We start from the raw sequence: 15,695 nt of genomic DNA, 5'->3' as shown, positions 1-15,695 counted from the left end.
TTCTCCCCTCAAAGATCAGCAAGGCGGCCTTTGTGTGGAGCCACAGGAGATGGGCAGATACTAAATGGGTATTTTGCATCAGTGTTTACTGTGGAGAAGGACATGGACGATATAGAATGTGGGGAAATCGATGCCTCCTTTTTCTTCCTTATTTTCTCATCAATATCCTCAGGCACCATCCATCGTACTGTTTTGATATCCCTTATTATTGAAAAATGTCTATGTTACAGAAGATCAAATGACGGATGTCTTGAAATGGTTAACGGTGGATAAATCCTCAGAACCTGACCAGGTGTACCCTAGAACTCTGTGTGAAGCTAGGGAAGCGATTGCTGAGCTCCTTGCTGAGATATTTGTATCATCGACAGTCACAGGTGAGGTGCCAGAAGACTGGAGGTTGGCTAACATGGTGCCACTGTTTAAGAAGGGTGGTAAGGACAAGCCGGGGAACTATAGACCAGTGAGCCTGACGTTGGTGGTGGGCAAGTTGTTGGAGGGAATCCTGAGGGACAGCATTTAACTATATTTGGAAAGGCAAGGACTGATTAGGGATGGAGGTCAAAACAATGACTGCAGATGCTGGAAACCAGATTCTGGATTAGTGGCGCTGGAAGAGCACAGCAGTTCAGGCTGCATCCAAAGTGCTGATTAGGGATAGTCCACATGGCTTTGTGTGTGGGAAATCATGTCTCACAAACTTGATTGAGTTTATTGAAAAAGTAACAAAGAGGATTGATGAGGGCAGAGCAGTTGACGTGATCTATATGGACTTCAGTAAAGCATTTGAGAAGGTTCGCCATGGGAGACTGATTAGCAAGGTTAGATCTCATGGAATACAGGGAGAACTAGCCATTTGGATACAGAACTGGCTCGAAGGTAAAAGACAGAAGGTGGTGGTGGAGGGTTGTTTTTCAGACTGAAGGCCTGTGACCAGTGGAGTTCCACAAGGAATCAGTGCTGGGTCCACTACTTTTCAACATTTATACAAATGATTTGGATGCGAGCATAAGAGATACAGTTAGCAAGTTTGCAGATGACACCAAAATTGCAAGCGTAGTGGACATCGAAGAAGGTTACCTCATATAACAACAGGAATTTGATCAGATGGGCCAATGGGCTGAGAAGTAGCAGATGGAGTATAGTTCAGATAAATGTGAGATACTGCATTTTGGGAAAGCAAATCTTAGCAGGACTTATACACTTAATGGTAAGATTCCAGGGAGAGTTGCTGAACAAAGAGACCTTGGGGTGCAAGTTCATAGCTACTTGAAAGTGGAATCGCAGGTAGATAGGATAGTGAAGAAAGCGTTTGGTATGCTTTTCTTTATTGGTCAGAGTATTGAGTCCAGGAGTTAGGAGGTCATGTTTCAGCTATACAGACATTGGTTAGGCCACTGTTGGAATATTGTGTGCAATTCTGGTCTCCTTCCTATTGAAAGGATGTTGTGAAACTTGAAAGGGTTCAGAAAAGATTTATAAAGATGTTGCCAGGGTTGGAGGATTTGAGCTATAGGGAGAGGCTGAATAGGCTGGGGCTGTTTTCCCTGGAGCATCGAAGGCTGAGGCGTGACCTCATTGAGATTTATAAAGTCATGAGGGGCATAGATAGGATAAATTGACAAAGTATTCTCCCTGGGGTGGGGGAGTCCACAACTAGAGGGCATAGGTTTAGGGTGAGAGGGGCAAGATATAAAAGAGACCTAAGGGGCAACTTTTTCATGCACACGGTGGTACGTGTATGGAATGAGCTGCCAGAGGAAGTGGTGAAGCTTGGTACAATTGCAATATTTAAAAGGTACCTGGATGGGCATATGAATAGGAGGAGAAAGTGAGGTCTGCAGATGGTGGAGATCAGAGCTGAAAATGTGTTGCTGGAAAAGCGCAGCAGGTCAGGCAACATCCAAGGAACAGGAAATTCGATGTTTCGGGCATAAGCCCTTCTTCAGGAATGAGGAAAGTGAGTCCAGCAGGCTAAGATAAAAGGTAGGGAGGAGGAACTAGGGGGAGGGTGAATGGAGATGCGATAGGTGGATGGGTGCATCTCCAATGCCCCTCCCCCAAGTCCCTCCTCGCGACCTTTTATCTTAGCCTGCTGGACACACTTTCCTCATTCCTGAAGACAGGGTTATGCCCGAAATGTCGAATTTCCTGTTCCTTGGATGCTGCCTGACCTGCTGTGCTTTTCCAGCAACACATTTTCAGCTGGGTATATGAATAGGAAGGGTTTAGAGGGACATGGGCCAAATGGGGCTAGATTACATTGAGATATCTAGTTAGACCAAAGTGTCTGTTTCCATGCTGTACATCTCTATGACAGGTAGATTTGTGATATTGGTCATTTCAATACCCCAGGGTAAACTGGGAATAAGATAAAGTGTGGGGCAAGGGAGGAGAGAAATTCCTGCAATATGTGCAGGAGAACTTTCTGAAATAATACATTTCCAAACCTCCCTGGCGAGGGGCTGGAACTATTCCTAGGAAATGAAGCAGGCCAAGACAAGAATGACAGAATAGGGGAGCATTTGGGAAATAGTGATCATATAGGAGCCACAACATGACCTCCCAATTCCTACACTCAATACTCTGACTAATAAAGGAAAGCATACCAAATGCCTTCTTCACTATCCTAGAGATGTCGCAGAGTCTGCTAGCTCAGGCAAATAATTGGTCAATTTTATTTTCTTAACTCTGGTTAAATGTAAAGCTTTTGATAAAGTTAAATACTCCCTGAATTACATAAAATTAGATAATGCCTCCTCCAAAGCTCCTATGATAATATGATTCTGAATGTATTCATCTTTTAGGGCTCCATATTCACAACTCTCAGCTAGTGTTTAGAAATTACTAATAAAGGAAATAACACAGTCTGTTGGTTAATTAAACCTGTTACATTTTGTCTGCTTTGCAATAGTGTATGTCTGAAGGCTTAAGAATGTATCAGAAACTTTCATAACATCTTCATATCTCGCAGTTTATTCATTAAACCCTTTCTGACCAAGATGTCACCTGCACTACCACCAATGGCAATAGAGAAGGATATTGACCTGTTCGGCATTAGGTGTTTCAGAGCTATTGATATATCCACAATGTTAGCTCTGCCACCTCTCAGCCTGATGTGGTTTGGTCCATTCTCGAAACGCTTTAGTCATTCATTTGTATTCCATTGTTTCACAGGTTGCCCTTTCACTCCCTCACCACCTGCACAAAGCATTTAGTTTATCAAAGTTGAGGTGATGGCCTTATGGTATCTTCACTTGACTATTAATCAGAAACTCAGCAAATGTTCTGGGGACCTGGGTTCGAGTCCCATCAGAGCGGATGGAAGAATTTGAATTCAATAAAACTTACCTGGAAGTAAGAACCTACTGATGACTGTGAAACCATTGTTGGAAACACCTATCTGGTTCACTGATGCCCTTCAGGGAAGGAAACTACCATCCCTTCCTGGTCTGGCCTACATGTGACTCTAGACCCACAGCAATGTGTTGACTCTCAACTGCCCTCTGAAATGGCCTAGCAAGCCACTCAGTTATATTAATCACAACAAAGACTCAGCAACAAAATGAAACAGTCTATCTGGCATCAACCTAGGCATCGGAAAAGACAATGACAAAAGCAGCCCTGTTGACCCTGCAAAGTCCTTCTCACTAACATCTGGGGGCTAGTGCCAAAATTGGGAGAGATGTCTCACAGACTAGTCAAGCAACATGGAGAAAGTGACGACTGCAAATGCTGGAGATCAGAATTGAGAGTGTGATGCTGGAAAAGCACAGAAGATCAGGCAGTATCCAAGGAGCAGGAGAATTGACGTTTCGGGCAAGAGCCCTTCATTAGGAATGAGTTAAGCAACAGCCTGACATAGTCACACTCATGGTATCATACCTTACAGACAATGTCCCAGACACCACCATCACCATCCATGGTTATATCCTGTCCCACTGGCAGGAGAGACCCAGCAGAGGTGATGAAACAGTGGATACAGGGGGGAGGGAGTTACTCAGGGAGTCCTCAACACTGACTCCAGACCCTGTGAAGTATTGATGGCTTCAGGTTAAACAAGAGCAAGGATTACCCATGCTGATGAATCGGTATCCTCCATGTTGAATAACACTGAAAGAGAACACTGAGGATGGCAAGGGCACAGAATATTCTCTCGGTAGGGGATTTCAATGTCCACCCACAAAGAGTGACTCAGCAGCAGTACTACTGATCGAGCTGGTTGGGTCCTAAAGGACATAGCTGCTTGACTTGATTGGCAGCAGGTGGTGAGGGAACCAACAAAAGGGAAGAACACACTTGACCTCATCCTCATCAATTCGCCAGCTGCAGATGTATCTGTCCATGATAGTATCGGTTCGAGTGACCACTGCACAGTGCCAGTGGAGACAACGTCCAGCCTTCACAATGAGAATAACCTCCATGTGTTGTGTGGTACCATCACTGTGCTAAATGAGACAGAATTCAAACAAAGAGAAGGTGGGCCCTGCAGATCAGAGTCAAAATTTGAGTTGCTGGAAAAGCACAGCTGGTCAGGCAGCATCCAAGGAGCAGGACCGTCGACATTTCAGGCATAAGTTATCAGTAACCCAAGGGGTCTGAGAGATAAGTGGGAGCGGGGTGGGGCTCAGGGGAAGGTAGCTGAGAATGCAAAAGGTAGATGAAGGTGGGGAACAAGGTGATAGGTCAGAAGGGGGGGGGCATGGAAAGGTAGGAAGGAAGATGGACAGGTAGGACAGTTCAAAAGGGCGGTGTCGAGTTGGAGGGTTGGGCCTGGGGTAAGGTGGGGAGGAGGGGAATGGGAAAACTGGTGAAATCGGCCTTGATCCTGTGTGGTTTAAGGGTCCCAAGGCGGAAGATGAGGCTTTCTTTCTCCAGGCATTGGGTGGCTAGAATTTGGTGGTGTAGGAGGCCCATTACTTGTATGTCCTTGGTGGAGTGGGACGGAGAGTTAAAGTGGTCAGCCATAGCGCGGTGGGGTTGTTTGGTTTGTGTGTCCCAGAGATATTCTCTGAAACATTCCACAATGTGGAGGAGACCACAATTGAGAAGATCAGACACAGCAGATGATGTGTGTGGAAGTGCAGGTAAATCTCTGTTGGATGTGGATGGTGTTGGGGGGGGGGGGGGAAGAGTGTGTGCAGGTTTTACACGGTGTAAAGTGCATCTGCTCCACTTCCTGCACCACTGCCCTCGAACCCCCCACCCCTCCCACCGCAACAAGGACAGAAACCCCCCCCCACTCCCCCCGCTGATCCTCACCTTCCACCCACCAACCTCCGCGTACATCACATCATCCACCACCACCTACAGACAGACCCCACCATCAGGGACACATACCCCTCCCCAGCCCTATCACCGTTCCCTCTGTGACTCCCTTGTCAGGTCCATGTCCCCACCCCACACCAATCCACTGTCCCCGCCATCACCCTGGTGGGCAGACCCTATCCTGGGGGGGTCCCTGACCTGGGGGGGAGGGGGGGTGGTCCTTGTCCCTGAGCGGGGGTGGTCCGTGTCCCTGTCCCTGTCCCTGGGGGTCATTAACCTGGGGTGGCAGTCTCTGTCCCGTGGGGGTGGGGGGCGGACAAAGTCCCTGACACTGGGGGGGCGGTCCTTGTCCATGACCCCGGGGGTGCGGTCCATGTCTATGACCCTGGGGGGAGCGGTCCTTCTCCATGACCCTGGGGGGGCGGTCCCTGACCCTGACCCCGGAGGGGGGCGGTCCAAGTCTATGACCCTGGGGGGGTGGTCCTTCTCCATGACCCTGGGGGGGGCGGTCCCTGTCCCTGACCCTGGGTGGGGGCGGTGCCTGTCCCTGACCCCGGGGAGGGGGCGGTCCCGGTCCCTGACCCCGGGTGGGGGCGGTCCCGGTCCCTGACCCCGGGGAGGGGGGCGGTGCCTGTCCCTGACCCCGGGGAGGGGGCGGTCCCGGTCCCTGACCCTGGGTGGGGGCGGTCCCTGTCCCTGACCCCGGGGGGGCGGTCCCTGACCCCGGGGGGCGGTCCCTGACCCCGGGGGGGCGGTCCCTGACCCCGGGTGGGGGCGGTGCCTGTCCCTGACCCCGGGTGGGGGCGGTGCCTGTCCCTGACCCCGGGTGGGGGCGGTGCCTGTCCCTGACCCCGGGGGGGCGGTCCCTGACCCCGGGCGGGGGCGGTGCCTGTCCCTGACCCCGGGTGGGGGCGGTGCCTGTCCCTGACCCCGGGGGGGCGGTCCCTGACCCCGGGGAGGGGGGCGGTCCCGGTCCCTGACCCCGGGGAGGGGGGCGGTGCCTGTCCCTGACCCCGGGTGGGGGCGGTGCCTGTCCCTGACCCCGGGGGGGCGGTCCCTGACCCCGGGGAGGGGGGCGGTCCCGGTCCCTGACCCCGGGGAGGGGGGCGGTGCCTGTCCCTGACCCCGGGGAGGGGGGCGGTGCCTGTCCCTGACCCCGGGGAGGGGGCGGTCCCTGAGGCCGGGTTGGTGTGTGTGTGTGTGGGGGGGAGGGGCCGGGGCTCCGTGTTCCTGTGTCCGCCTGTGGGCCGCGCTCCGCGGGCTCGGTGCGGTGCCGCCTCCCGATGGCCTTCGTGGAGAAGCAGCAGCAGCAGCTCGGCTGCAGGGAGAGGTGAGCACAGGGCCCCGGGCCGCGGGCCCTCACCCTCACCCAGACCCCGCCCCCGCCCGCTGCCGCCGCTGAGTCACTGCAGGCCGCGGCTCTGCCCCAACTGACAGGCCCGAGACCGGGACAGACATCACCCCCCCCCCCGGGACCGACATCACCCCCCCCCGGGACAGACATCACCCCCCCCCCGGGACAGACATCACCCCCCCCCCCCGGGACAGACATCACCCCCCCCCCCGGGACAGACATCACCCCCCCCCGGGACAGACATCACCCCCCCCCCCGGGACAGACATCACCCCCCCCCCCGGGACAGACATCACCCCCCCCCCCGGGACTGACATCACCCCCCCCCCGGGACAGACATCACCCCCCCCCCCGGGACAGACATCACCCCCCCCCGGGACAGACATCACCCCCCCCCCGGGACTGACATCACCCCCCCCCGGGACAGACATCACCCCCCCCCCGGGACTGACATCACCCCCCCCGGGACCGACATCACCCCCCCCCCCGGGACCGACATCACCCCCCCCGGGGCCCGGGCCTCGGCGGCTCTGGGGGCGAATGGGATTAGGGTGGGTCTGGGGGTGTAGTGAAGGGGGGGGTCTCTCTCTCTCCAGGTCAGTGTGGGTTTGGGGGTGTAGTGAAGGGGGGGGTCTCTCCAGGTCAGTGTGGGTTTGGGGGTGTAGTGAAGGGGGGGGGCTCTCCAGGTCAGTGTGGGTCTGGGGGTGTAGTGAAGGGGGGGGTCTCTCCAGGTCAGTGTGGGTCTGGGGGTGTAGTGAAGGGGGGGGGCTCTCCAGGTCAGTGTGGGTCTGGGGGTGTAGTGAAGGGGGGGGTCTCTCCAGGTCAGTGTGGGTTTGGGGGTGTAGTGAAGGGGGGGGGCTCTCCAGGTCAGTGTGGGTCTGGGGGTGTAGTGAAGGGGGGGGGCTCTCCAGGTCAGTGTGGGTCTGGGGGTGTAGTGAAGGGGGGGGCTCTCCAGGTCAGTGTGGGTCTGGGGGTGTAGTGAAGGGGGGGTCTCTCTCCAGGTCAGTGTGGGTCTGGGGGTGTAGTGAAGGGGGGGTCTCTCTCCAGGTCAGTGTGGGTCTGGGGGTGTAGTGAAGGGGGGGGTCTCTCCAGGTCAGTGTGGGTCTGGGGGTGTAGTGAAGGGGGGGGTCTCTCTCTCCAGGTCAGTGTGGGTTTGGGGGTGTAGTGAAGGGGGGGGGTCTCTCTCTCCAGGCCAGTGTGGGTTTGGGGGTGTAGTGAAGGGGGGGGTCTCTCTCTCTCCAGGTCAGTGTGGGTTTGGGGGTGTAGTGAAGGGGGGGGGTCTCTCTCTCTCCAGGTCAGTGTGGGTTTGGGGGTGTAGTGAAGGGGGGGGTCTCTCCAGGTCAGTGTGGGTTTGGGGGTGTAGTGAAGGGGGGGGTCTCTCCAGGTCAGTGTGGGTCTGGGGGTGTAGTGAAGGGGGGGGTCTCTCTCTCTCCAGGTCAGTGTGGGTTTGGGGGTGTAGTGAAGGGGGGGGTCTCTCTCCAGGTCAGTGTGGGTCTGGGGGTGTAGTGAAGGGGGGGGGTCTCTCCAGGTCAGTGTGGGTCTGGGGGTGTAGTGAAGGGGGGGTCTCTCTCTCTCCAGGTCAGTGTGGGTCTGGGGGTGTAGTGAAGGGGGGGGTCTCTCCAGGTCAGTGTGGGTTTGGGGGTGTAGTGAAGGGGGGGGTCTCTCCAGGTCAGTGTGGGTTTGGGGGTGTAGTGAAGGGGGGGGGTCTCTCCAGGTCAGTGTGGGTTTGGGGGTGTAGAGAAGGGGGGGTCTCTCTCCAGGTCAGTGTGTGTTTGGGGGTGTAGTGAAGGGGGGGGGTCTCTCCAGGTCAGTGTGGGTCTGGGGGTGTAGTGAAGGGCGGGGGGGGGGCTCCTGGTCAGTGTGGGTTTGGGGGTGTAGTGAAGGGCGGGGGGGGGCTCCTGGTCAGTGTGGCTGTGTTCTCTGCTCACCAGGTCGCCGGTGTCAGATTTGGATCAGCATCATTTTGTTTAAATCTCCTTCTGACTTCTTCATCCAGTGTTTGTAATTTTGAATAATTTCAGAGTTTCTTGCTCACTTTTGTTTTATTGGTATTGCAATTTAAAAACAAAAAAGAACTTTTGTTCAAGTCCTCATTTGGAGGAGCTGGTGATGGACTCGGGCGTACAAAGTTAAATATCACACAACACCAGGCTGTAGACCCACAGGTTTAATTGGAAGCACTCGCTTTCAGAGCATTGCTCCTTCATCAGCTGGTTGTCAATCGCTTGATGAAAGAGCAGCACTCCGAAAGCTAGTGCTTCCAAATAAATCTGTTTGACTATAAGCTGGCATTGTGTCATTTTTAATTTTGTTAAAATGACTGTCTACTATTTACCATTCCCAGCTCTAATCCGTGTGGGAATTGGGACGGAAATGTTCCTCTCCTCCAGATTGTTTTTTCTTTCAATATTGTTTTCCTGGTTTTTGTTCAGTGATTCACTACGTTTATTTGAACAAAATCAACACAATGGTTTGAAAGATAGACCATCCTTGTCATAAAATGTATTTATTTATGAGTGCACCGTGAGTGTGTCATGGGTCATAATGTATATCTCGTCAATAACTTGAGCCATAGAGACAAGGCAGATGCCAGGTTTAATAATCTCTCTTAGCTAGATTGACCACAGGGCTTTAGTTTTCTTTCAGTCTTTCAGGAATTTTAATGAACTTCATGCTCTTTATTGCTATGGTAAAAAATTCTGTTTGAAATACAGTTAAATAATTTGCTGATGACTATTGAAGCTCAAAATTGAATTATGGTATGACTAGTTGGACTAGTATCTCCATGATGGAGTGTTTACACAACTGAATCCTGTTAGGAGAGCATACATTCTTTAGATAACATACAAGCTGCCAGTATTGTAATAGTCATCTTACTGATGTCCAGCCAAGAGTTATTTGGTGGCTCAGTGGTTAGCACTGCAGATATCACCAGTGCTAGGGACCTGGGTTCAATTTCAGCCTTGGGCAATTGTCTGTGTAGTCTTTGCATGTTGTCCCTGTATCTGTGTGGGTTTCCTCCCACAGTCCAGAGATGTGCAGATTAGGTGGATTGCCCATGTGGGGATAGGTTGGGTGTCTGGGTGGGATGCTCTTAGAAGGGTCAGTGCAAACCCGATGAGCTGAATGGCCCCTCTCCACACTGTAGGGATCCATTGATTATTTGTCGTCAGAATTGGAGGATTGACTTGCAGTTTATGGCTTCTGCACTTAACTGCTTCTTTGAAATGTATCTGTCCTAATCTTTGCCAATGCAACTTGTAACTTTAATTTTCACAGCCACCACATTGCTACCTATGTTTTCAATTATTCTTTCATTCCTCTTACTGCTTCCTCTTGTCACTTGTCAGCTTTTGTCTGAATAGGTTCAACATTTTCTGTACTATATAAATTCAAGTTGCCATCATGGAATAATTACTTGGAGATGCTGGTGTTGGACTGGGGTGGACAAAGTTAAAAATCACACATCACCAGGTTTATTTGGAAGCACTAGCTTTTGAATCGCTGCTCCTTCATCAGGTGATTATACTCCACAACCTCCAGATCAGAGACTCCGTTAATGGTGGAGCTATGTGAAACTCGTGTATTGCGAAGAAGGATCACTGGACTCAAAATGTTACCTCTGCTTTCATCCTACACATGCTGCCAGACCTGCTGAGTTCCGCTAGCAATTTTTTGTTTTTGAACCACATCAGATGTTTTCAAACTCCTTAGTCCCATGAAATCTGGAATGACTGACTTCCCCTCTGGAAGGAATTGAAACAGTTGAATGCTGGATCCTCTGACCCTGCCTAAAGTGGGACAGGTGATGTTTGAGGATGTGGGTGGGTGGGATGCTTGGTTTTCCTCGTGCTGCTTCTGTCTGTTTGCCTATACCTGGGGTTGTCAGACCCGCTCGAAATGTTTGATTTCTTCATAGAAGTCGCTTTGGTTAGTCTTGGATGTGGCAGGTTACAGTATATCCCGCTGTAACCTGCCACATCCTTCTTCGCTGTCCACAACTCCACTGAGTTTCGTATCATCCGCAAACTTGCTCACCCAACCTTCAAGCCCCTCCTCCAGGTCATTTATAAAAATGACAAACAGCAATGGTCCCAAAACAGACCCTTGTGGAACACCGCTAGTAACTGCACTCCAAGATGAACCTTTACTATCAACTACTACCCTCTGCCTCCTTCCAGCCAGCCAATTCCTAATCCAAACCTCTAATGCACCCTCAATGCCATACCTCCGTAATTTTTGCAGTAGCCTACCATGGGGTACCTTATCGAACGCCTTGCTAAAATCCATATACAACACATCTACTGCTTTACCCTTGTCCACTTCCTTGGTCACCTTCTCAAAGAATTCAATAAGGTTTGTGAGGCACGACCTGCCCTTCACAAAACCATGCTGACTATCCTTGATCACATTATTCCTATCCAGATGTTCATAAATCCATCCCTTACAGTTCTCTCTAAGACTTTGCCCACAACAGAGGTAAGACTCACCGGCCTATAGTTACTAGGGCTATCCCTACTCCCCTTCTTGAACAAGGGGACCACATTCGCTATCCTCCAGTCTTCTGGCACTATTCCTGTAGACAACGACGACATAAAAATCAAGGCCAATGGCTCCACTATCTCCTCCCTAGCTTCCCAGAGGATCCTAGGATAAATGTCATCAGGCCCAGGGGACTTATCTATTTTCACCCTTTCCAGTATTCCCCGGACCTCTTCCCTACATACCTCAAAGCCATCCATTCTAATCACTTGTGACTCAATATTCACATCAGCAACAATGTCCTGTTCCTGAGTGAATACTGATGAAAAGTATTGATTTAGTGTCTCTCCAATCTCCTCCTCCTCCACGCACAACTTCCCACTACTATCCTTGACTGGACCGATACCTACCCTAGTCATCCTTTTATTCCTAACATACCTATAGAAAGCCTTTGGGTTTTCCCTAATCCTACCAACTAAGGACTTTTCATGTCCCCTTCTCGCTGCTCTTAGCTCTCTCTTTAGATCCTTCCTGGCTACCTTATAACTCTCAATCGCCCCAACTGAACCAGGATTCCAGGATTCTTATGATAGATTTACTACTTTTCTAAATTTTGCTGATGCAGATTGTTATGTTGTATATGTACTTGGCTTCTTGGTAGAGTTTTCTTGGTTTCATTGTGTATGCTTGATACTCTCGCACGCGTGCGCATGTGAGAGACATTTGGTCTAAAGCTGAGATGTTAAGACTGCGTATTTGATTTGTGTGTTTGATTTGAAAATTGCAGTCACCCACTGTGTAAGTAAATTGTGTACAAATCTTAAGAGCTGTACTTTGTAACTGCTAAATAAAAACACAAATGTATAGTGTGGGCATAACTTTCTTTTAGATCCCCGGTTCACATTTATTTTTTTTTCACATTGAGCAGGTTTTCTCTGCTGATGCTTGACCTTGAAGAATATTACTTTGACCAGCACACATTTTATCATGTATTCACCAACAACAAAGGGGAAGAAAGGTACTGTATGGAATCTTGAAATTTCAATTTAAGTTATTGTATTGTGTAAGTGATACCTGCCTCTGACTGTGTATGCACTCAAGCAGGAGAGTTAAAATGTCTCAGCTTACTGGTTTCCTGGCAATTGGGAGGCTGTGTGAAGTATAATTATGATCTAGTAGTAATAAGTGAGGTCTGCAGATGCTGGAGATCAGAGCTGAAAATGTGTTACTGGTTATCTTAGCCTGCTGGACACTTTCCTCATTCCTGATGAAGGGCTTATGCCCGAAACATCGAATTTCCTGTTCCTTGGATGCTGCCTGACCTGCTGCGCTTTAACCAGCAACACATTTTTAGCTATAACTATGATCTGTAAAGCAGTCAATTTGAAGCTAAGAAAAAAAAGTAGCATGCATTGTGGAGACTAATACTCCCCGAAATTTGTTACAAATTGGAGCATTCCTTAGTTTTAAGCATACTCAGTGCTAAGATCTGAGTTGAATTTCTAGACCTTGATCCAAATGATTAAAGGCCAAATACTTTAACCCATAATTGAAAATAGTTAAATTATGCACTTAAAAAGTGGGAAAATTGCCACAATTGATGTCTTTCAATATCGATTTGGGAGAAGGTTCAGCACTGTCACTTTTTTGATTGACATCTAGTTGCTGGGACTGGCTGCAGGTGAATGTTAGTTGAGAACACTGTTGCTGTTATCGATGCTCATGATGAATAACCGCTTGGGAGAGGGCTGCCAGTACTGGTGGCATGTCTTCAATCATTTATGGATTATTTTTGGATAAGAAAAAGATACCATTTTTGACATTGATGTCAAACCTTCTTTGTGGTGTACAATTGAAAATAAATAAAAAGTTCACATCTAGTGAGATCCTTTTCCCTATCTTGTAAAGTATTGTGTGCCTCAGTCAGTTATTTGTCTGAGTTGATGTTTATTTTCTTGAAATGGTTTACAGTTTGTAAGAAGCTTAACTTGGTTAGTTTTGGTTTTTATTAAAGGTAAAGTAACCATAGATCCAGAGGGCCATAGGGTTGCTCTTTCATGAGAGAGATGACTGGTGTTGGGTTTACCTCAAATGAAGGGAGAGGTTGAGAAAGTGGGACATTCATGATGACCTTAGCAGAGTGGGAATTGAATCCATGCTGTTGGCATCACTCTGTATCACAAGACAGCTGTCCAGCCAACTGAGCAATAACTATAGCAAACACCTTGCTAGTGCTCTGTATTCATATTTTATAAGAAAGTCACAATACACTCAGCAACACTGCTTTCTTTAATAGAACATAGAACGTTACAGTGCAGTAAGGCCCTCCAGCCCTTGATGTTGCACCAATCTGAAGCCCATCTATCCTACACAGTTACATTCTCATCCATATGTGTATCCAGTGGCCATTTAAATGACCTCAAAGTTGGCAAGTCTACTACTGTTCCATTGTGTTTTATTTTGTCTGTATCAGTTACATTCTTTTATTTCATTAACTGTATATCCATGTTCTAGTAATGCTTTCTATTAGGGGTGGTGGATTGTTTAATTTTTAAAAAAATACTTATTATGTTCTTTCCAATGGGCTAGTTTCTGTACATCAAAAGGAAATGCATAGATTTGAGTTCAATATGATTAAATATGTCATGATGTATTTATGTGGACACCAGCATTTTTAATTTGTTTGTTGCAGAATGTTTAAAGGTTCCCTGAAGATATGTTCGAAATCCCTGATCTTTGAACCAGATCAAATATCAGAACCTGTTTTAAAGGTACTGTCAGTAAAAATTATTTTCATGTTTGCAGTTCATCTATGTTATTCTATATCTATTCATCTTTATAGTACTTTTTGAATATTATAGCTATACTGTACTTTTGGTGCTTGTGATTGGATATTTGGTGTTCACTGGTAATTTGCCTTGTTTTTCTATTTTACTTTCAAGTCCTTTAGTTTGTAATTTGTATCTCAAGTATTAGTGGTGCAGTTTTCCACATCGATGTAACCTGTCTTCCCTGAGTGGCATAATCTTCTGGCCCCAAATGCATAGCTTTGTCACTGATCATATTATCTTTTTAAATACAAGTTGTTCAAATTCCTGAGGAAGAATTGTGTACCCTCAATCCAGTGTTTGCCATCGCTGGTGCTTACTTTTATTGTATCTTTTATTGTTGAGAAACTGAATCTAGTCAACTTTTGATTGTGTTTAACATTCAGTTTTCATGTTTTGTAAGAAAATTCACAAAATACTTAGACAAAGCAGTTGTTCGTATGGGGAGTTGGCATTGGAGCGGAGAGAATAAAGGGTGCTATCGCGGGGCTTTCGACAATATAAGGTGAACGTGCAAACAAGGCTACAAGTACTGACTGCAATGGGACATGATCGCACCAGGCATTTGTCTGGTCATGGATACATACTAAATTTTAAAGAAAGTTTGAAGATACTCAACTGTACCATTGACACAAAAATAACAAAAATGAAAGAAACTAATCAAAGCAGATAAGGAAAAATAAACAAAGTACAGAATGAAAGAGAGAGATACAAACATATGAGGATCAAGAAGACAGGAATGAGGAGGCTCAAGAAAGAGTGATCAAGAGAAATAGGAACTGAAAAAGAGGAAAGAGAACTGCAGAGAGAGGGGTAGTGAAGCAGTAGCAGCAAGCAGCTAAGGAGGAAAAAGTTTATTTTGGTTATACAACAAACTTTCCAAATAGATGGAAAGGAAATTTTGGGTTCGTCCAGTTTCTTGAATTCTTGAAATTAGAGGGCATAGGTTTATGGTGAGGGGGAAAAATGTAAAAGGAACCTATGGTGCAACCTTTTCACGCAGAGGTGTCTGTATGGAATGAGATGTCAGAGGAAGTGGTGGAGGCTGGTACAATTTCAACATTTAAAAAGCATCTGATGGATATATGAATAAGAAGGGTTTAGAGGGATATGGCCAAGTGCTGGCAAATGGGAATAGGTGAATTTAGGATATCTGTTTGGCATGGATGAGTTGGCCTGAAGGGTCTGTTTCCTTGCTGTGCATCTCTATGACCATATAACACTCCATGGGATGATGGGGTACTCCTATTTCCAAGCATATACAAAGAAAGAAGGAATTTATTGTGTTAATGCAAGCCAAAAAGCTGACTGACCTGAGGAAAGCATGTGTCTTATGGGCAATATTATTAGTATTTGGTATTTTCTACATTATGGTTTCATTGTTTTCAGTCAGAATTGGCATTAGGCCAAACAACTCAGTTGGCTGTTTAGCGATGCAGTATGATGCCAACAGCACTGTTAATTCCCACGTTGACTGGGATCACCATAAAGATTCCGCCTATTCTACCTTGCCTACGCAATGGTGACCCTCAGGTTCAACACAATAGCGGTCTTTTCTCTAGAGTGAGAGAGTAGCTCTGTCTCCTCTGGGACTTCGAGCATAGAACATTACAGCATTGTACAGGCCCTTCAGCCCTCGATGTTGCGCCGACCAGTCATACCAATCTGAAGCCCATCGCACCTACACTATTCCATGTATGTCCATTTGTTTGTCCAGTGATGACTTGAATGCACTTAAACTTGGCGAATCTACTACCATTGCAGGCA

General features: G+C 48.3%; 1 protein-coding gene across 2 annotated transcripts in view; it reads left to right on the top strand.

Annotated features, from left to right (window-relative positions):
• The first annotated feature begins 6,473 nt into the window (after positions 1 to 6,473).
• The window catches only part of nsmaf (neutral sphingomyelinase (N-SMase) activation associated factor), a 92,745-nt gene continuing 83,523 nt past the window's right edge, over positions 6,474 to 15,695 (top strand). Inside the window, exons 1-4 of one of the 2 annotated variants that reach the window (XM_060822639.1) lie at positions 6,535 to 6,595; positions 9,969 to 10,423; positions 12,029 to 12,118; positions 13,793 to 13,871. In XM_060822639.1, coding sequence (XP_060678622.1) covers positions 12,042 to 12,118; positions 13,793 to 13,871 — 156 coding nt within the window. In that variant the 5' untranslated portion in view covers positions 6,535 to 6,595; positions 9,969 to 10,423; positions 12,029 to 12,041. Of the gene's footprint in view, positions 6,596 to 9,968; positions 10,424 to 12,028; positions 12,119 to 13,792; positions 13,872 to 15,695 lie in introns of both variants that reach the window. The other variant, XM_060822633.1, reaches the window with a different exon arrangement.

Source organism: Hemiscyllium ocellatum, chromosome 4, assembly GCF_020745735.1.
Source record: "Hemiscyllium ocellatum isolate sHemOce1 chromosome 4, sHemOce1.pat.X.cur, whole genome shotgun sequence".
Taxonomy (NCBI): domain Eukaryota; kingdom Metazoa; phylum Chordata; class Chondrichthyes; order Orectolobiformes; family Hemiscylliidae; genus Hemiscyllium; species Hemiscyllium ocellatum.
Note: the sequence above shows the minus strand (reverse complement) of the source record. Positions and strands in the feature narration are given on the sequence as shown.